The 21,309-nt window shown below is 43.5% G+C and overlaps 1 protein-coding gene and 1 non-coding gene across 8 annotated transcripts; both read left to right on the forward strand.

Annotated features, from left to right (window-relative positions):
* Positions 1–220: 220 nt before the first annotated feature.
* On the forward strand, positions 221–20,623 carry Tipin (TIMELESS interacting protein). 7 transcript variants are annotated; one of them, XM_069995089.1, is made up of 10 exons: positions 393–843; positions 1,348–1,426; positions 1,840–1,893; positions 5,376–5,513; positions 6,221–6,293; positions 7,788–7,863; positions 12,017–12,139; positions 12,595–12,658; positions 16,793–16,999; positions 20,290–20,623. In XM_069995089.1, the coding sequence occupies exons 4-10, from the start codon at positions 5,384–5,386 to the stop codon at positions 20,487–20,489; spliced, it is 873 nt and encodes a 290-aa protein (XP_069851190.1). In that variant the 5' UTR covers positions 393–843; positions 1,348–1,426; positions 1,840–1,893; positions 5,376–5,383; the 3' UTR covers positions 20,490–20,623. The 7 variants fall into 7 exon arrangements, with proteins under 7 accessions (XP_069851189.1, XP_069851188.1, XP_069851193.1 ...); XM_069995087.1 differs by lacking the exons at positions 393–843; positions 1,840–1,893 and adding an exon at positions 224–273; XM_069995086.1 differs by lacking the exon at positions 1,840–1,893.
* LOC138809066 (small Cajal body-specific RNA 14) lies at positions 14,019–14,150 on the forward strand. Its single transcript, XR_011366690.1, has one exon. It is a non-coding gene; the product is annotated as a small Cajal body-specific RNA 14 (non-coding RNA).
* Positions 20,624–21,309: the final 686 nt, after the last annotated feature.

Here is a 21,309-nt window from a genome sequence, read left to right on the forward strand (position 1 = left end):
CGTAAAGTTTAAAGCGCCTGAAAAAGCAACAACCTGAATTTAACAAGAACAGAGATTATGAACTTTGAGGAAGCCAGGCGGAAGCAGTGCGCTGAGCCCGGGAGGGCGTGTCCCTGCGTGGAAAAGAAGGCGGGTCCCGAAGACCACGCCCACCCCTCGATTTGGCGCCAAACGCCGAGGGCTTTCAGCGATTGGCGTTCTGATCTCGCGAGATTTCTGATCTGTTCGCCAAGCCAAGTCCCGCGCGCGGAGGCGGTGTGTGGTTCGCCAGAGGTGAGCGTGGGAATGGCTTCGGAGTAGAATGGTTGTTGTTGGCGGCGGCCCGAGATCTAGGGAGCTGGGGTGTTCCAGGAATTGGGTGAGGAGGTTGAGACGAGGCTTCGACGTTCACCTGGCCTGAGAGTGATGGGAGAGAGGCGGCCCTGGCGGCCTGGGTCGGTGGGCCTATAGGGTTGTGGGTCCGGCGGGCACCTTCGCCTCTGGTCTTAAAGGTTCCGGCCGGGTGTTGCTACCCGAGCCTTTAACTGGAAGGAACATGCTGCCATCTGTGGTCCAGCTGCTAAACCTTAGCGACTTGTGAAATGAATGTAGTTGGCTTCTGTGAGGGGGAGCAGATGGGAGAAGAGGGGTGGGCAGGCTGTCCATTGCTTTGAGGGTCTTCTGTTTTGACAACTCTTAGGGAAAACAGAAAAGAATGATTCCCTTTACTCCTCTGCGAGTTTAGAGCCGAGGAAGAAATTAAGGCGATTGCATTAGTGTCTTAAAATTTTTTAGAGACACTGTTAGGTGAATTTTGTCCAGGAGTGAAGAACCCTGTATGGAATATCTGATTCTACAGATATAGTAAGTGAAATCGGTTTTCTGCTAAGCCACAGCCCATGCTTGACCACTTCCTTGCTGCATTTTATACTTTAATTATCTTTCGGGGTTTGCGCTTTTGTATTAGAGGCTAGCGCTCTACCACTTGAGCCACAGTGCCACTTCCAGCCTTTTGTTGTTTAATGTGGTGCAGAGAAATCCAACTAAGGGCTTTTTGCATGCTAGGCAAGCACTCTACCACTAAGCCACATTCCCAGCCCCACTTGCAACCTTTTTTTGGTAGTTAATTGGAGATAAGAGTCTCTAGAACTTTCCTTCCTAGGCTGGCTTTGAACCAAGACCCCCAGATCTCAGTCTTTTAAGCAGCTACGATTACAGATGTTGAGCCTTCGGTACCAGGCTCCTTGCTACATTTAATATAGGTTGTGTTCTGTCATCAAATTCCAAACTCTTGTCAGCCTCAAAGTTATCTGATTCCACTAGGGATAATTTAACTTTAAATCCTAACTTAGTATGATTTAATTACAGCAAGATTAAAGATACTCCATGTTTGTTTTGCTGGATATTGTTGGGAATTGAACCCAGGCCAGGTTCTGCTACATACTAGGTAAGTGCTCTACCTCTTGAGCCTCAGCCCTATGTATACATCTGTTAGCTAGGAACTTATTTATATTGCATGGTATTGCTTCCCACTTTTGAATTTTTTTTTTTTTTTTTTTTTTTTTTTTGGTTGGCCTGGGCACTGTCCCTGAGCTCTTCAGCTCAAGGTTAGCACTCTACCACTTGAGCCATAGCGCCACTTTTGGTTTTCTAGTGGTTTATTGGAGATGAGTCTCATGGACTTTCCTGCCTGGGCTGGCTTTGAACTGTGATCCTCAGATCTCAGCCTCCTGAGTAGCTAGGATTATAGACATGAGCCGCCGCGCACCCTGCTCAGTTTTGAAAATTTGTAGTTCTTACAAAGATACAGTGTGTCAGCCAGGCTGCTCACACCTGCTCACACAGGATTTTTTTTTTTAGGTCATGGGCTTGAACTCTGGGCCTGGGCGCTATCCCTGAGCTTTTCAGCTCAAGGTGAGTGCTCTACCTCTTGAGCCACAGGTCCATTTCCAGTTTTCTGATGGCTAATTAGAAATAGTCTCACAGACTTTCCTGCCTAGGCTGGCTTTGAACTGTGGTCCTCAGATCTTAGCCTCCTGAGTAGCTAGGATTACAGGTGTGAGCCACCAGCACCCTACTGGTCATAGGAATTTTAGAGTTTTAAGTAGTTCCAATAGTTTTAGTTTTGGATTCATTATTTTTTTTAGATACAAGGTCTCTGTTGTCCTGGCTAGCCTCAGATTCCTCAGTTTAAGGGATTTTTTTTGTCAGTTGTGGGGCCTGAACTCTGGCCTGGGCGCTGTCCCTCAGCTCTTCAGCTTAAGGCTAATGCTCTACACTTGAGCCACAGCACCACCCCCGGCTTTTTTTGCTTATGTGGTGCTGAGGAATTGAACCCAGGGCCTCAAGCATGCAAGGCAAGCACGCTACCACTGAGCCACCTTCCCAGCCCTCAAGGAATCTTTTTGTCTCAGCCTCCTGAGTACTGACACCATGCCACCATTATTCCTGGCCTTGAATTCTTTCTCAGAATTCCTTCAGCCAACAAATATATGCCACACACCTCTTTGGTGTGCATTATGTACAGTGGTGGAGCACAAAGAGATCTACCTAGTCTTTGCCCTTTTAGACCATCAGTCCAATATGGGTGACAAACATTAAATGACTACACAAAATCTTATATTGAAACAATACTTCTTATGAAACTTGTACTGTTAGTGCTTATTAAAGGAGGATTTTTTTTTTTTGGCCATTCCTGGAACTTGAACTCAGGACCAGGACATTATCCTTTAGCCTCTCTGTGCTCAAGGCTAACACTCTACCATTGAGCCACAGCACCACTTCTGACTTTCTGTTTATGTGGTACTAAATAATTGAACCCAGGGGGGCTGGGAAGGTGGCTCAGTGGTAGAGCGCTTGCCTTGCATGCCTGAGGCCCTGGGTTCGATTCCTCAGCACCACATCAGCAAAAAAAAAAAAAGCCGGAAGTGGCATTGTGGTCCAAGTGGTAGAGTGCTAGCCTTGAGCTGAAGAGCTGAGGGACAGGGCACAGGCCCAGAGTTCAGGCGCCACAACCGGACCAAAAAAAAAAAAAAAAAAAGAATTGAACCCAGGGCTTCATGCATGCTAGGCAAGCACTCTACCACTAAGCCACATTCTCAGCCCCTAAAGGAGGATTTTTAAAAATTAATTCAGCCGGGCACTGGTGGCTCACGCCTGTAATCCTAGCTACTCAGGAGGCTGAGATCTGAGGATCACGGTTCAAAGCCAGCCCGGGCAAGAAAGACCGTGAGACTCCTATCTCCAATAAACCACCAGAAAACCGGAAGTGGCGCTGTAGCTCAAGTGGTAGAGCGCTCGCCTTGAGCTGAAGAGCTGAGGGACAACGCCCAGGCCCAGAGTTCAAGCCCCACGACCGACAAAAAAAAAAAAAAAAAAAAAAAAATTCATTTGTTGGTTGTGGGGCTTGAACTCAGGGCCTGTGCGCTGTCCCTTAGGTTTTTTCACTCAAGAATGGGACTTTATGGGCTGGGAAGGTGGCTCAGTGGTAGAGCACTAGCCTTGCATGCATGAAGCCCTGGGTTCGATTCCTCAGCACCACATAAGCAAAAAGAAAAAAGCCGGAAGTGGTGCTGTTACTCAAGTGGTAGAGCACTAAAGGAAAAAAAAGAAAAAAAAAAAAGAATGGGACTCTACCACTTGAGCCACAGTTTCACTTAAAGATCTACTTCATAACAATGAATATGGCTCTTTCAAGGACTGGAGAGGGAGGTAGGGTATGGAGTGGTATGAAGTGAAAGAGGCATGAAGAGACCAGATCATACAGAGCCTTGGGGCTGTATTTTTTTTCTTTTTGGTCAGTAATGGGGCTTGAATTCTAGGGTTGGGCACTGTCTCTGAGCTCTTCAGCTCAAGGTGAGTGCTCTACCACTTGAGCCACAGCACCACTTCCGGTTTTTTTCTAGTGGTTTATTGGAGATAAGAGTCTCACCGGCCGGTGCTGGTGGCTCACGCCTGTAATCCTAGCTACTCAGGAGGCTGAGATCTGAGGATTGAGGTTCAAAGCCAGCCTGGGCAGGAGATACCATGAGACTCCTATCTCCAATAAACCACCAGAAAGCCGGAAGTGGCGCTGTAGCTCAAGTGGTAGAGCGCTAGCCTTGAGCTGAAAAGCTGAGGGACAGCGCCCAGGCCCAGAGTTCAAGCCCCACAGCCGACCAAAAAAAAAAAAAAAAAAAGTCTCACGGACTTTCCTACCCAGGCTGGCTTTGAACCTCGATCCTCAGATCTCAGCCTTCTGATAGCTAGGATTACAGGCGTAGCCACTGGCGTCCGGCTTTGGGGCTTTATCTTTGTCTCTAAAAGCCAGAAGTCACAAAATACTTCAGCTAAATTTTATTTTATTTATTTATTTTTTGTCCGGTGGTGGGGCCTGAACTCTGGGCCTGGGCGCTGTCCCTCAGCTCTTCAGCTCAAGGCTAGCACTCTACCACTTGAGCCACAGCGCCACTCCCGGCTTTTTTCTTTTTGCTTATGTGGTGCTGAGGAATCGAACCCAGGGCCTCATGCATGCAAGGCAAGCACTCTACCACTGAGCCATCTTCCCAGCCCTTCAGCTAAATTTTAATGTGGTCAGCTTTATATTTGCAAGATTGAAAGAGGCAAAAGTAGATGGGAAGGCCAGTTGCCTATGGCTCACGCCTGTAATCCTAGCTACTATGGTGGCTGAGAGATGAAATCTTGGTTCAAAACCAGCATAATTAGAAACATCTTTGAGACTCTTGTCTCTGATTAGCCAGCAAAATGCTGGATTGAAGGTATGACTCAAGTGTTCAAAGCACTAGCCATGAGCAAAAAAACAGTGAGAACATGAAATATTGTTTTATGAGGTGATTACAATATAAAGAAGAAGGTTCAAGTGGTTAAAAAAAAGGTTAAAGTGTCGTGTTGCTGAGAGGTCAAACAAGATGATACTGAAAAACACTTGTGTTTTCAGTCAGAGGATAATGTTCTGTTCTTCAATGGAAACAATGAACAGAGCACTAGGCCCTTTAAGGTTGGAGATTAACTCAGTGGTAGGACTTACTTGTCTCCCATACTTGATCCATAGTACTGAAAGAAAAAAGAAGGGAAAAAAGCTAGTTAGGGGTAAATGATCCATGTCCTGCTCACTTCACATCATTTTGGATCCCAGTTTAAAATCTAAAAATCAAGTGAATCCTTTTATGATCAAGGGAACTCAGTAATTGGTATAAAATGATTTGTTCAAAAATTATATTACTTAGTAGCGAGATCCATATTACAGTTAAGTTTGGCTTTCAGCCTAGTCTTTTTCCTCTATAATTTTACTTCCCTGCTTTTTAGGATGAAACATGAATCTTTGCTATAGATGGAATTTGATTGTAATAGGATTGTAATTGGGTGAATAAACATAATGGCATTTTTTTTTTCTCTAGGGGAAAAGATGGTAGAACCACAAGAAAATGGCTTGGTTGATCTTCCAGATTATGAACACGTTAAAGATGAAACTTTTCCTCCTTTCCCACCTCCAGCTTCTCCAGAGAGAGATGGTGCAGAAGCTGAGCCTGATGAAGGTCAGCATGGAGATTTGTCCCATAGTTCTGTATGTATATGTATCATGGTACTGGGGTTTGAACTCAGGGCCTGGGTGTTGTCCCTAACCTTTTGCTAGAGGCTTGTTCTCTACCACTTAAGCCACAGCTCCACTTTCAATTGGTTTTTTGGTTGTTAATTGGAGATAAAGGAAAGCCTCAGACTTTCCTGCCCAGGCTGGCTTTGAACTACAATCCTCAGATCTCAGCCTCCTGAATAGCTAAGCTGATAGATGTGAGCCACCAGCTCCCAGCTCCCATGGAGTACTTATTATTTGTTATTTTTTGAGATAATTCCGCTCTGCAGCCCAAGTTGGCCTTATATCTAGGACTGTCCTGCTTCAGCATCCTGAGGGCTGGGATTATAGACATGTACCATATTTAATTCTGTCAGCATAGAAACAATACATTATTTTATTTGGGTCCTGTCGTGGGGCCTGAACTCTGGGCCTGGGCGCTGTCCCTCAGCTCTTCAGCTCAAGGCTAGCGCTCTACCACTTGAGCCACAGCACCACTTCTGGCTTTTTTCTTTTTGCTTATGTGGTGCTGAGGCATCGAACCCAGGGCCTCATGCATGCAAGGCAAGCGCTCTACCTCTGAGCTCTACCTCTACCACAGCCCCCAGAAACAATACATTTTATAAGTAAGGCTTACATTATTTAGTACTAACTCTTGATCTGTTTCACTAGAGTCAGGGAGAAGAGTACCTGTTCCCCCAAAGAGAATAGTTAAAAGGAAGCTACCCAAGTTGGATGCTCAGAGGTATGTACATTTACTGCTTCTTCTACATTTATACTTTTTATACTTTTTCTTTCCATCATTGCTTTCTTCTTATGCTAGAAGCTTTGGATTTGGATGATTTGGGGGTCTATTTAATTTTTTTTTAGCAGTTTGGAGTTTAACCGAGAACTTCAAACTTGCTGAGCAAGCATTTTACCACTTGAGCCATATCCCTTTTTGCTTTTGAGATACAGTCTTGTTTTTCTTTTTGGAAGTGCTGGCCTGGACAAGGGTCTTTCCATGTACACTTACTTCTCTTCTTCCCCCCTCCCCCTTCCCCAATCTTTCCCCCCCTTCTTCCTCTTCCTCCTCTTCTCCCTCTCTTTTCTTCATCTGGTCCTGGTCCTCTTCCTCCTCCTCCTCCTCCTCCTCCTCCTCCTCCTCCCCTTCCTTTTCTAACACCTCCTCTCCCCCTCCTGGAGCTTGAACTCAGGGTCTGGGCACTGTCCTTGAGTCTGTCTGTGCTCAAGGCTAGCACTCTACCACTTGAGCCACAGCATCACTTCTGGCTTTTGCTGTTTATGTGGTACTGAGGAATTGAACCCAGGGCTTCATGCATGCTAGGCAAGCACTATGATGTGACCACTAAGTCACATCATTCCCAGCCCTACACTTCCCTTCTTAGCAGGGGTGACCAGGCATGCATTACCATGCCCAGCATTAAGTGTTGAGCTGTTTTCTGGTGGGTTTTTTTGTGGTCAGACTGGCCTCGAGCTTCAGTCTTTGTGTTCTCAGTCTCCTTAGTAGCTAGGATGACAGTCATGTACACCATGCCTATCTCATTGTTTGAGATGGGGTTTTACAAACTCCCTAGCCTCCCTCTCTTTTTTTTTTTTTTTGTTTTTGGTCGGTCGTGGGGCCTGAACTATGGGCCTGTGTGCTGTCCCTCAGCTCTTCAGCTCAAGGCTAGTGCTCTACCACTTGAGCCACAGTGCCACTTCTGGCTTTTTCTACTTATGTGATGCTGAGGAATTGAACCCAGGGCCTTATGCATGCAAGGCAAACACTCTACCACTGAGCCACCTTCCCAGCTCCACAAACTCCCTAACCTCTCTAACCCCTTTCCTTTAACTGTGATCCTCCCAATCTCTGATAAGATCCTTCCTCCCAATCTCACTGGGTGTAAGCCCCCAGTGCCTAGCATGAGATCTAGTACTTTTTTTTTTTTTTGCCAGTCATGGTGCTTGAACTCAGGGCCTGGGCACTGTTCCTGAGCTACTTTTTGCTAAAAACTAGCAATCTATCATTTGAGCCACTGTGCTACTTCTGCTTTTTCTGTTTATATGATACTGAGGAATGGAACCCAGAGCTTTATGCATGCTAGGCAAGCACTGTACCACTAAGCCATATTACCAGACCAAGAGCTGATATTTTTGTAAACTTTTTTTTTCCAGTTCAAAGGAAAATGTTTTCTTATGGTCTTGGTTTCGACATGACTGGAAAGCTTAAAAAGGCAAAATATATGTTTATTTACAGATTAATTTCAGAGAGAGGTCTTCCAGCCTTAAGACATGTATTTGATAAAACAAAATTCAAAGGTAAAGGTCATGAGGTAAGAAATATCTAGTTTTTATTTTGTGTATGTATGTATGTAGTTAGGTATGTATGTATGTACATAAGAGAATGTAACACTGAGTTTTCTTTTGTCACAAAACTAAACATAAAATCGGGTATTTAGAAAACCATATCCAGATCCATTAGTTGTTCTTTTTCTTTTGTTGTTGGTGGTGGTTGTGGGCTTGAATTGAGGGTCTGGGTGCTGTTCCTGAACTCTTTTATACAAGACTAGCCCTCTACCACTTTGAGCCACAATGTGACTTCCAGTTTTCTGGTAGGTAATTGGAGATAAGTGTCTTATGAGGACTTTTCTGCCTTGGCTGGCTTTGAACTCCAATCCTCAAATCTCAGCCTCCTGAGTAGCTAGGGTTACAGGCATAAGCCACTCGTGCCTGGATTGTTGTTCTGGTTGAAATTTTCAATAATACTCAGAATTTTTAAAGTCTTTATCATATTCATAATGAGCTATTGTTAAAATAAGTAAACTTACATGAAGAACATGCTTTTCCTGTTTCGTTAGTGGATGTAGGGTGTGCTATGAGAGTGTACTCTATTCTAATGTATTTTGCCCTTGAAAATTTTACTATTTTCTTACAATGCTTTACTATTTTCTCATAATTTTAAGTCCTCACTGCTGTTTTTCCCCCTACATGTAGGATTTGAAATTCTCTGTATTTAATTTTTTTCCCTTTTGAAGTTATTATGTTGCAGTGCTAGGGATCAAACAGGGGCCTCACACACGGTGAGTGCTCTATCACAGAGTTATGCTCCTAGCTTAGTTTCTTCTTGTGCCCTTGATTCTGAGATGACTTTGTTGTTGGATTGTGTGCGCGCGCGCGCGCGTGTGTGTGTGTGTGTGTGTGTGTACACTGGGATTTGAACCCAGGCTCTTACACTCTTTGCTTTTTTGCTCAATGCTGGCACTGTACCACTCAAACCACACCTAAACTTTGGGCTTTTTGCTGGTTCACTGGAGATAAGAATCTCATGGATTTTTCTGTCTGGGCTGGCTCAAATCTCCATTTCCACAGTAGCGAGGATTACAGGCATGCACTACCAGTGCCTGGACTGAGATGATTTTTGTGAGGGAAGTGGTAATCTAGTTTTTCCTGACAACTTGAAAATAACCCTATCTGCTTTAATTTCTGAACTAATTTACCTTTATTATCAGAAGGGGAGAGTGAGGAGACATTGTGCTCTCATGATTATTTAGTCATTGGTAGAGTTGGTTGTTTTCTTCAGTGTTTACTTTGTGTCAGATATTCTATTTGATTAATTCTATTAATTGTGTGTATTATCTTAATTTCATGCAGGAGGAAATAGGCAGAAAGAAGCAGCTGGTTTGTACGTGGTAGATGTCAGGCCTCAGTCTGTGTGTTCTGTTTCATATGCTAGGCTTTCATTCACTATCCTGTTTTATAACATTGCTAAGTAAAGAATGAGATGTTTTATAGGGAAACCAAGAATTCATTTATTATTAGTCCAGTTTATTAAACTTGATTTTATGTTTTCTTTTTCTTTTTTTTTTTTTTATGGTGTAGGACATGCTGTGATATATAGGATGGCCTGGAATTATAGAACCCAGGTTTGCCTTAAACTTGATATCTTCCTGTGTCCACCTCCCTAGTATTGGGATTACAAGTGTGTGTCACCAAGCATAGCTTTATTTTTTCAATTAATTAGTGTATTTATTGTGCTAGTTCTGGGGCTTGATCTCAGCCTTGGTGCTGTCTCTGAGCTGTTTTGCTCAAAGCTAGTGCTTTCTACTGCTTGAGCCAAAGCTCCACTTCAGGCTTTTTAGTAATTAATTAGAGATTAGAATCTCATGGCTTTTCTTGCCTGGGCTGGCTTTGAACCATGATCTTCAGATCTCAGTCTCCTGAGATAGCTAGGATTATAAGCATAAGCTACCGGCACCCGCCTTTTTTTTTTTTTTGTCAGTCATGGGGTTTGAACTCTGGGCCTGAGTGCTGTCCCTCAGCTCTTCAGTTCAAGGCGAGCACTCTACCGCTTGAGCCACAGCTCTACTCCCAGTTTTCTGGTAGTTAAAAATTGGAGATAAGAGTCTCATGGACTTTCCTTCCTGGGCTGGCTTTGAACTGTAGTCCTCAGATCTCAGCTTCCTAAGTAGCTAGGATTACAGGTGCCTGGTGAGCCTAGATTAGTATTATTTTTTTTTTTGTCGGTTGTGGGCCTGAACTCTGGGCCTGGGCGCTGTCCCTGAGCTCTTCAGCTCAAGGCTAGTGCTCTGTCACTTGAGCCACAGTGCCAATTCTGGCTTTTCTGCTTATGTGGTGCTGAGGAATCGAACCCAGGGTCTCATGCATGCAAGGCAAGCACTCTACCACTGAGCCACCTTCCCAGCCCCTAGATTATTTTTAAGGTAGAGTCTTACCTTCTATGTGGGCTTCTGTCCTATTACTAGGCTTTCCCATGTCACTGGCAAAGACATGGAGGAGTCTGAAAAACTTTTTTTTTTTTTATGCTTAATCTGGCTTTTAATCATGATCCTCCAATCTCTACTCCCCCAAGTAGCTAGGATTACAGACTTGATTCATGTTAAAATTTTAAGTATGTTAATTGGAATTTCAAATACAGAGCAGTACTGCAGTTTGAGAATGTTTAAATTATCCTTGCTAGTCTGGTACTTTGCCCTTGAGTTTTTTTTTTTTTTATTTTTTGTTTTTGTAGAATTCTGGATTCTAAATGTGGTCTTTTCTACATAGGGCTTAAGGAGCTGACACAGTGTTTAGTTAGTTCCTGAGAGATAACCTTGACATTTCATTAAAGCTTATTTTGAGGTTTTCTGTTACAATAAAAAAATCGGGGAAGTAGAGATGTAGATCATGGTAGAGCTCCAGCCTTGAGTGGAGAAGCCAAGCATGAGTCAGAGACCCTGAGTTCAAGACAGACAGACAGACAGACACACACACACACACACACACACACACACACACACACACGTAATTTTTTTTTTTTTTTTGTAGGTTGTGGGGCTTGAACTTAGGTCTGGGGCTGTCCCTGAGCTCTTTTGCTCAAGGCTAGCATTTTACTACTTTGATCTATAGCACCACTTCCAGTTTTTTGAGTGGTTAATTGGAGATAAGAGTCTTACGGGGACTTTGCTCCTCAGGTTGGCTTTGAACTGCAATCCTCAGATCTCAGTCTTCTGAATTGCTAGCATTATAGGCACGAGCCACCAGCACCTGACTCTGTTAAGCACACCCCCTACTTCCCCCGACCCCCTCCCGCTCCTGGGGCTTGAACTCAGGGTCTGGGCACTGTTCCTGAGCTTCTTTTGCTCAAGGCCAGCACTTTACCACTTGAGCCACAGCATTATCTCTGGCTTTTTCCCCCCTGTTTATGTGGTGCTGAGGAAACAAACCCAGGACTTCATGCATGTTAGGCAAGCACTCTACCACTAAGCTACATTCCCAGTCCTGTAAAGCAGTTTTTATGCTGGGCACAGGTAACTCAATCCTAGCTACGGTGGAGGTTGAAATATGAGGATGATAGTTCAAAACCAGCCTGGGCAAGAAAGTCTCTTGAGACTGTGTCATCTGTCCATCCATCTGTCTTCCCCCTCATTCCTCCCCCTCACCCCCATGGTCCTGGGGCTTGCACTCTGGGCCTAGACATTGTCCTTGAGTACCATTTGAGCCACAGCCTTACTTCTGGCCTTTTTGAGTAGTTCATTGGCAGTAAAAGTCTCTCTCATGCACTTTCCTGCCTCGGCTGTCTTTGAACTGCATTCCTCAGATCTCAGCCTCCTAAGTACGTAGGATTACAGGTATGAACTACTAGTGCCTGGCTCCTGAGACTCTTATCTCCAGTTAACCAACAAAAAGCCTGAAGTGGAACTGTGGTTCAAATGATAGAGTGCCAGCCTTGAGTGAAAAGTGAAGCAGGAGTGTGAGGCCCTGAGTGAGGGCAAGCTCTAGAACAGACAACAAATAAAACATGTGTCTACTTGTAACACTCAAAACTGTTAGTAAATACTTTTCTCTTGAAATTTCCTTGTAAAAGTTTCTCACCCTTGCAAGTATGACACAAGTGACTTTGGTTTTGTTTTTAACTTCTGAAATCTGCTGACAGGGTCGGTGGTGAGGTTGAGTCCTCTGTTTAGCATTTTTATTTTTATGTGCCAGGCTGAAGACTTGAAGATGCTAATCAGACACATGGAGCACTGGGCACATCGGCTATTCCCTAAGCTGCAGTTTGAGGATTTTATTGACAGAGTTGAAAACCTAGGAAATAAAAAGGAAGTTCAGGTAAGTGCCGTGATTATTGAGAATGTCATTTACAGTGCCAAATAGCACAAGGATACATTGACTTGAGGCTAAATTACTATCTTGGGGGGAGGGAAGGTCGTGGTTTGAAATCATTCCTGACGGAGACGAAAGTTAATAGTTTCTTCAAGAACAACTCTTTAGAAACTAGGAAATAAGTAAGTGATCATTCCTCTCCCTACATTATTATTATTATTTTTTGGTTGGTTGTGGGGCCTGAATTCTAGGCCTGGGTGCTGTCCCTTAGCTCTTCAGCTCAAGGCTAGCACTCTACCACTAGAGCCACAGCGCCACTTCCGGCTTTTTCTGTTTCTGTGGTGCTGAGGAATCGAACCCAGGACCTCATGAATGCAAGGCAAGCATTCTGCCATTGAGCCAACTTTGTAGCCCCTCCCTATATTATTGAGGAAAATATAGAAATATCTTCTTTTTTTCAGACCTGTTTAAAACGAATTCGACTTGATCTCCCTATTCTGCATGACGATTTTGTTAGCAATAATGGTAAGTATGTAAGTTTACTTTTATTATTTTTAATTTTTATTTTTTTAATTTACTTTTTTTTATTGTAAAAATGCCATACAGAGGGGTTACAATTACATGAGCAAGGTAGTGAGTACATTTCTTATCAAGCATTGTTGCCTCCTCCTTTGTTTCCCCTTACCATCCCTTCCCATCTCCTTCCCCCTCCCCCTTTCCTTCCTCCCCCTCCCAAAGTTTACTTTCAAAACAACTTGGCTTTAGAAATTAGTCTAGTTGGGGTTGGTAGTATCATGGAATTGAGTTTTTTGTTTTTTTTTTTGTTGTTTTTTTTAATGGTCATGGAGCTTGAGCTGGTGCTGTCCCTAAGTTTTTGTGCTCAAGGCTAGCACTCTTACCATTTTGAGCCACAACTCTGCTTTTGGTTTTCTGGGGGTTAATTGGAGATAAGAGTCTCATGGACTTTCTTGCTTGGGCTGGCTTAGAACCACAATCCTCAATAGCTAGAATTATAGGCATGAGCCACCAGCACCTGACTGATGGAGCTGAGTTCTTAGTTTCTGTTGTGTATGTCGTTAAAGTACATTCAAGAGGAACAAGCTAAAATGCTTTAGTAAGTCTAGAACACTGTGTTTGAAATTTGTTAAAATTAACCTGAAAGATAAGGGTTCAATGTCATTAGGCATTAGGCATGCTATATATAATTTTATTTTAATGTTAGTACTGGGGCTTGAACTCAGCGCCTGGGTGCTGTCTTCTAGCTTATTTTGCCCAAATCTGGTACTTTACCATATGAACGACTATTCTTCCTGTATCTTGCTGGTTAATTGTAGATAAGAGTCTTACAGACTTTCCCCAGGCTGACTTCAAACAGTGATCCTCAGATCTCAGCCTTCTGGGTAGCTAGGATTACAAGTGTGAACCATTGGATTCTGGCTGTAAAAATATATTTTAGCTCTAGACCATGAGCTTTTTACGACTGCTGACCCACTGATCTGCTATAAGACCTATTAATACAAAAATACATGTGAAGATATAGTTTTCCTAAGCATATACACCATTGAAAATAGTGGCTCTGTGGTAGTGTAATTGGCTGAAGAAAATTTGAATTTTTTTTTTTTTTTTGGGGTCCGGTTGTGGGGCCTGGACTCTGAGCCTGGGTGCTGTCCCTCAGCTCTTCAGCTCAAGGCTAGTGCTCTACCACTTGAGCCACAGCATCACTTCCGGCTTTTTTCTTTTTGCTTATGTGGTGCTGAGGAATTGAACCCAGGGCCTCATGCATGCAAGGCAAGTGCTCTACCACTGAGCTACCTTCCCAGCCTCTGAAGAAAATTTGCATTTCACTCCAGGTGCAGCCCCCGGAAACAGTGAGAATGAGATCTATGTGGCTGTCTTATGCTGGTTGCATTTGTCAGATGTTCAATGCAGACCACAGACAGTCACACACATCAAATATGGTTCCTGCCGACAGTGTCTGTATAGTCATCAGATCTTCTGTGCGATGGTTCCATACATCCTTTGTTTTATTTTTATAACTTTTAGTAGATACAAGGGACAATATGGTTGTCTTATAATCCCTCAAAGTCATTGAGTTGAAGGAGGATGCTTTAAATAATTGGGGATTTTAGCCGGGCGCCGGTGGCTCACACCTGTAATCCTACCTACTCAGGAGGCTGAGATGTGAGGATCATAATTCAAAGCCAGCCGGGGCAGGAAAGGCTGAGAGACTTCTTCTTTTTTTTTTTTTTTTGTCGGTTGTGGGGCTTGAACTCTGGGTTTGGGCGCTGTCCTTGCGCTCTTTAACTCAAGGCGAGTGCTCTACTGCTGCTTGAGCCACAGCACCACTTTTGGTTTTCTAGTGGTTTTATTGGAGATAAGAGTCTCATGGAGCCAGGCGCTGGTGGCTCATGCCTATAATCCTAGCTACTCAGGAGGCTGAGATCTGAGGATTGCGGTTAAAAGCCAATCTGGGAAGGAAACCAAACCCCGTGAGACTCTTGTCTCCAATAAAAACCACCAGAAAACTGGAAGTGGCATTGTGGCTCAAGTGGTAGAGTACTTGCCTTGAGCTGAAGAGCTAGGGACAGCACTCAGGCCCAGAGTTCAAGCACCACGACCAACCAAAAACAAAAGTGTCTCGAGGACTTTCCTGCCTGGTCTGGCTTTGAGCCGCAGTCCTCAGATCTCAGCTTCCTAAGTTGCCTGTCATCGAGAGATTCTTATCTCCAATAAACCGCCAGAAAACTGGAAGTGGTAGAGCACTAGCCTTGAACTAGAGAACTCAGGGACAGTGCCCCAAGCCCAATGACCAAAAAATAAATAAATAAGTAAATAAATAAATTGGGATTTGCTAATGGCATATGACAGTATATATAATAGGAGTTATTGCAGTGCTAAATATCATTGTCTAGGCCACTGGTTAGTGTTATTTACTTGGTACTTTTTGAACTGCCTACTATGTGTTAAAGGTTCATGGATAAAAGGTGAATCAAATCTGGGCACTTGTGGCTTATGCCTTAATCCTAGCTACTCAGGAAGCTGAGATTGGAGGATTGTGGTTCAAAGCCAGCTCAGGCAGAAAAGTCCCTCAAACTCTTTATCTCCAGTTAACCACCAAAATAAATAGAGCTGTGGCTCAAGTGGTAGCCTTGAGCAGAAAAAAGCATAGCATACAGGATTCTAGGCATTCACAACACAGTAAGGGCAAAGGAAGATACTGTTAGTGAAGGAACACAAAGGCCTCAATGTCTATATGCCTCTGATCATAAAAAGTAATATATAGGGACTAGGAATGTAGCTTAGTGGTAGAGTGCTTACCTAGCATGCATGAAGCCCTGGGTTGGATTCCTCAGCATCACAAACAGAAAAGGCCCCAAGTGGTGCTGTGGCTCAAGTGATAGCGTGCTAGCCTTGAGCAAAAGAAGCTTAGAGAGCTGAAGAGCCGAGGGACAGCACCCAGGCCCAGAGTTCAGGCCCCACGACCAGACCCAAAAAAAAAAAAGAAGAAGAAGCTCAGAGACAGTGCCAAGGCCCTGAGTTAAGCCCCAGGACTGGCAAACAAAACAAAAAACAAACAAACAAAACCCTACACAATAAAAAAACCCCATGTGTTGGGACTGGGAAGGTGGCTCAGTGGTAGAGCGCTTGCCTTGCATGAATGAGGCCCTGGGTTCGATTCTTCAGCACCACATAAGCAAAAAGAAAAAAGCCGGAAGTGGCGCTGTGGCTCAAGTGGTAGAGCGCTAGCCTTGAGCTGAAGAGCTGAGGGACAGCACCTAGGCTCATAGTTCAAGTTCCACTACTGACCCAAAAGCAAAAACAATACAAAAGAAAACAAAATGTGTTTTTCAGAGCCAGGCACTGTGGCTCATACCTGTAATCCTAACTTTTTTTTTTGTCAGTTGTGGGGCTTGAACTTGGGACCTGGGTACTCTCCCTGAGCTCTTTTGCTTAAGTCTAGTGTTCTTAAGTCTAGTGTTCTACCACTTTGAGCCACAGCACCACTTCTGGTTTTCTAGTGGTTAACTGGAGCTACAAGTCTCAAAGACTTTCCTGCCCAGGCTGTCTTTGAACCATGATGATCCCCAGATCTCTGCCTCCTGAGTAGCTAGGATTACAGGTGTGAGGTACTGACTCCCAGCTGTAATCCTAACTATTAAGGAAGCTAAGATCTTAGGATGGAAGTTTGAAGCCAGCTCAGACAGGAAAGTCCGTGAGACTCCTATCTCTAATCAGCAAAAAGCCAGAAGTGGAACTCAAGTGATAGAGTCACGTCTTCAGTGAGACTGCTAAGAGGCAGCATCTCAACACCAAGTTTAAGCCCCAGTACTGGCACCAAAAAAAAAAAGTATTGTTTTCATGTATGTGTGCAAGTATGCACACTACATGCTTACATACACGAATACATGAAACCTTTAAGCATTTATTGGCTCACATATGACGTAGTTCATGTATATTTCAAATAATATTTCCATTTGACTAAACATGCCTCTTTAATGTGATGTATAAAGACTTCTACTTGTGTGAATCAAGTATGATTTGCAGTGTTCTCATACCTTATGAAATGTTTCTTCAGGACAGGCTTTTGCTACTTGTAACTGTTTTCACTGAAAAATTGCATGAGCTCACTCCAGATGTGCTGTTTCTTTTCTACTGCAGAGGAAGTAGGGCAAAATAGTAATCTTGATGTACCAGCTGAGGAAGCAGATCCCTTTCTGCCAAATTCACCTGCAAGTGAGAACTTTGCTTCCGGGTCAAGTCAAAGCCTAACAGAAGAGCAACAACAAAGAATTGAGAGAAATAAACAGCTGGCCTTGGAACGGAGGCAGGCGAAGCTGCTAAGTAACAGTCAGACTCTCGAGAACGGTAAATTCTGTGCAGGTTTTATCAGCTGTGGGTAATGCATTGACGGCATGTTGGGAATTTTAATTTCTCTGTCCCCTCAAGTAAAATCTCTCTAAAAGTAGAAAAATGTGACCCTAAGTTTACATTTGAGAGAGAGTTTCTTTGTATGCTGGTTGGAATCCTCAAACAATGTATGGAATCTAAGATTTTTTTTTTGGTGGTTTTTGTTTTTGTTTTTTGTTTTTTGTTTTTCTTTTTTGGGTCCGGTCATGGGGCCTGAACTCTGGGCCTGGGCGCTGTCCCTCAGCTCTTCAGCCCACGGCTAGTGCTCTACCACTTGAGCCACAGCGCCACTTCTGGCTTTTTTCTTTTTGCTTATGTGGTGCTGAGGAATCGAACCTAGGTCCTCAGGCATGCAAGGCAAGCGCTCTACCACTGAGCCACCTTCCTAGCCCTTTTTTTTTTTTTTTTGATAACTGAATACCTCTTAAGATTGTGAGTCTTTCCAAAATATTCTTTCCTTACTCAGTAAAGCATGCAGTGTATTTTTAGAATCGTAATTATGAAAATTTATTGATATTATACCTTCATCACAAATATAATGCCGATGCGGAGCTATTTGCTGTGATAAAAATAGGTACTAAAATGTTTTTTATTGCATTATGGCACTTTTATTGTGAGCTGCACTTTGGGTGGTCCTTTGCTTATCTGTACCTTATGACTTCTAAAGCTGCCTTAAATCTTGCTGTTTCTGTGGTGGCTCAGGCTAGTCATTCCAGAACTTGAGAGGTGAGGTGAGGTGAATGAGAGCGTAAGGGCAGCCTGGGCTTGTATGCATCATGACCCTATCTTAAAAGGTCAAAGGTGGAAAAAAAATTAATAAGTTTCATTTGAATGAAGTAAGATCCTTCTTTGTGGACTGGGAAGTTGGCTCAGTGGTAGAGTGCTTGCCTTGCATGCATGAGGCTCTGGGTTTGATTCCTCAGCACCACGTCAGCAGGAAAAAGCTAGAAGTGGTGCTGTGGCTCAAGTGGTAGAGCGCTAGCCTTGAGCTGAAGAGCTGAGGGACAGCGCCTAGGCCCAGAGTTCAGGCCCTACAACCGGACCCAAAAAACAATAAAAATAAAAAAGAATTGTGGGAAGTAAATAAATATTTTAAAACAAGTTCCAGGGTTGGGAATGTAGCCTAGAGGTAGAGTGCTTGCCTAGCACTCAGTACCACATAACAGAAGAGACCGGAAGGGGTTCTGTGGCTCAAGTGCTAGGGTACTAGCCTTGAGCAAAAGAAGCTCAGGGACAGGCCCTGAGTTCAAGCCCTAGAACTGGCAAAAAAATCAAATCAAATAAAAACAAGTTCCATACACTATAACAAAATTCTCAAATGAATGTTATGACGTTATCATGACTTTTTCAGTTAAAATGAAAATGCGTTTGTGTGTATATGTGTGTGTATGTACAGGCGCTGGTAATGGGGCTTGAACTCAGGACGTAAGAACTATCCCAAAACCTTTTTACTCAAGGCTGGTACTCTACTACTTGAGTCAGGGATCCACTTGGGCTTTTGATGCTTAATTGGAGATGGGAGTCTCAGATTTGTCTGCCTAGGCTGACTTTGAACTGTGATTCTCAGGTATCATCCTCCTGAGTAGCCAGGCTATGTGTGTTAATCTGCTTCTAGCTCAAAATAAATTTAATATTTATCTTTACAAATGGATATTAGTACCATGTGAAAAATAACATGGAGATAAACTTAGCAGCTCATCTTTTTATTTATAACCTGAAATTTGCCCAAATAAAAATAAGTACCTTGGCCGGGCGCTGGTGGCTCACACCTGTAATCCTAGCTACTCAGGAGGGAGGCTGAGATCTGAGGATCATGGTTCAAAGCCAGCCCGGGCAGGAGAGACCGTGAGACTCTATCTCCAATAAACCACCAGAAAACCGGAAGTGGCGTTGTAGCTCAAGTGGTAGAGCGCTCGCCTTGAGCTGAAGAGCTGAGGGACAGCGCCCAGGCCCAGAGTTCCAAGCCCCACGACGGACAAAAAAAAAAAAAAAAAAAAGTACCTTGGAATCTTTACTCCCATTTCCTGTGAGGGGAGCAGGAAATGTCCCCATCCCCCTTTTATTTTTTCTAATTCTTTTTCGTTGTTGGTTTGTTCAAGACTGAGCCTTGAACTAGATGTCTTAACACTTTGATTCATAGGCTGACATGTGACATGGAGCCCTGCCTCCAACTCTTCACTTTTGTTTCTGTTTTATTCTGGTATACCAAAATAAATCCTTGCTAAACCTTATAACCTTAAATATATCTTTTTTTTTTTTTTGTCCGGTTGTGGGGCCTGAACTCTGGGCCTGGGCGCTGTCCCTCAGCTCTTCAGCTCAAGGCTAGCACTCTGCCACTTGAGCCACAGAGCCCCTTCTGGCTTTTTTCTTTTTGCTTATGTGGTGCTGAGGAATCAAACCCAGGGCCTCATGCATGCAAGGCAAGCGCTCTACCACTGAGCCACCTTCCCAGCCCCACCTTAAATATATCTTAAATTTTCATTACATCACTTGAACAGACATGAGGCACCAACACCCAGCTTACGAGCATTTTTTGGAACTTCTTTCTAGTAGTTTTGATTTTCTTTTTTTTTTTTTTTAGTTTGATTTTCAATGAGAAGTTTTATTTGGCTGTGATTCAAGAGACAGAGTTTAGTATCATTCAAGGCCCAATGCTTGCTGAGTGTGGCTCAATTGGTCTGAAGTAATGTAGTGTCTAGCTAGTGTAGGGACCTGAATTCAAATTTCTGTACTGGTTCCCCTCCCCAAGAAAGACACTCTGCTTTTTTATTTTGGTGTGGGAATTGAACCCAGAGCTTCATACATGTTAACTAAACATTCTACCACTGAGCTACCCCCAACACAGGATCCTTTGCATTTTAAGTTGGCTTTTTTGGTGGTTGTTTTTTTTTTTGGTGGGTCATGGGGCCTGAACTCTGGGCTTCGGTGCTGTCCCTGCGCTCTTCAGCTCAAGGCAAGTGCTCTACTGGTTGAGCCACAGCGCCACTTCCGGTTTTCCAGTGGTTTATTGAAGATAGTCTATGGACTTTCCTGCCCAGGCTGCAATTCTCAGATCTCAGCCTCCCGAGTAGCTAGGATTACAGGCGTGAGCCACTGATGCCTGGCTTTTAAGTTGGCTTTATATGTGTAAAAAGATGAGTTTATTTAGAATTGTAATCATAATGAACCCACTGATCAAATTTAAACTGGATTTGTATTCTGAGTGTAGATCAGGTGCTTATGACTAATCATGTTTTCTCTTTTTTTAGACACATTAATGGACACTCCCAGGGCACACGTGGTTGAAGAGGTTGAACCCTTTGAGGAGCAAGTGGAGAGCCTGAGTAGCTCCATCAAAGATGCTGTGGACAGTCCCTGTGATGCTTCCTCCAGTACCTTCACTGATGCAGAGCAGCTGAAAGTGGGAGAAATACATGGGGACTATGGCTCTTTGGATGGACAGCGATAGCTTCATGCTTTATCCAGAATGTTCCTGTGTTAGGTAAACCTCCTCAGAGAATAATGCAGTCACTGTCCTGCACGTTTGGGGGTGCTGTGCTTTGTCTGCTTTGTGCAGTAAAATTTACAAGCTCCTATTTAAAATTTTGTATTTATTTATCCTTAACGCTGCTGCTCATTAGCGCTAGTCTGTTACCTTTAATGTTTTAGACAGCTATGATCTCATAAAATAGTTAATAGCTAATAAGCAAGGTTCCTCTAGTGTCCAGTCAGTCCTTGTTTTCACTCCATCGAGCACTGTTTTTAGATGTAAATGTGTAGATATACTACTGTCTTTGTATAAAGTAAAAACTCAGTGTTATAAACTGGCTTTAGAGGCTTTATGAAAGTTTCTCATCACATCTTACATCTGCACGTTACACTTTTGGTACGCTGTTTGAGGTTTTTGCCTGTGTTTTGAAGTCACTTTATTATATGAAAGGCCAGGTGTTATTGGCTGTCGTAGGCGAGGGGAGCTCAGAGACTCCTTAGCATCTTTACAAGTGGAGCACCCACAGAGGGCTCATAAAGACCTTTCAATTGAGGCACAGGTTCCAGGGATGGGAAGAAAGTGGACAAGAACACAGAGGTAAAGATTTAAGAAATACTCAAGCTTTGGGAATGGTGACACTGAAGCCCTTGGGCTTTTCCAGCTTGCTGGAATGGTATAGGTACACATGAGAAACCATGCTGTTGACAGCTTTCAAGATTGGCTGCAGGCAGACGAGGGACAGCTTCCTAGCTAGTTTTTACAGAGGACGCAGGAAAATTCTCTTTTTTTTTTTTCTGCT

This window comes from Dipodomys merriami, unplaced genomic scaffold (genome assembly GCF_024711535.1).
Source record: "Dipodomys merriami isolate MVZ:Mamm:240054 unplaced genomic scaffold, mDipMer1.0.p SCAF_48, whole genome shotgun sequence".
Lineage (NCBI taxonomy): Eukaryota > Metazoa > Chordata > Mammalia > Rodentia > Heteromyidae > Dipodomys > Dipodomys merriami.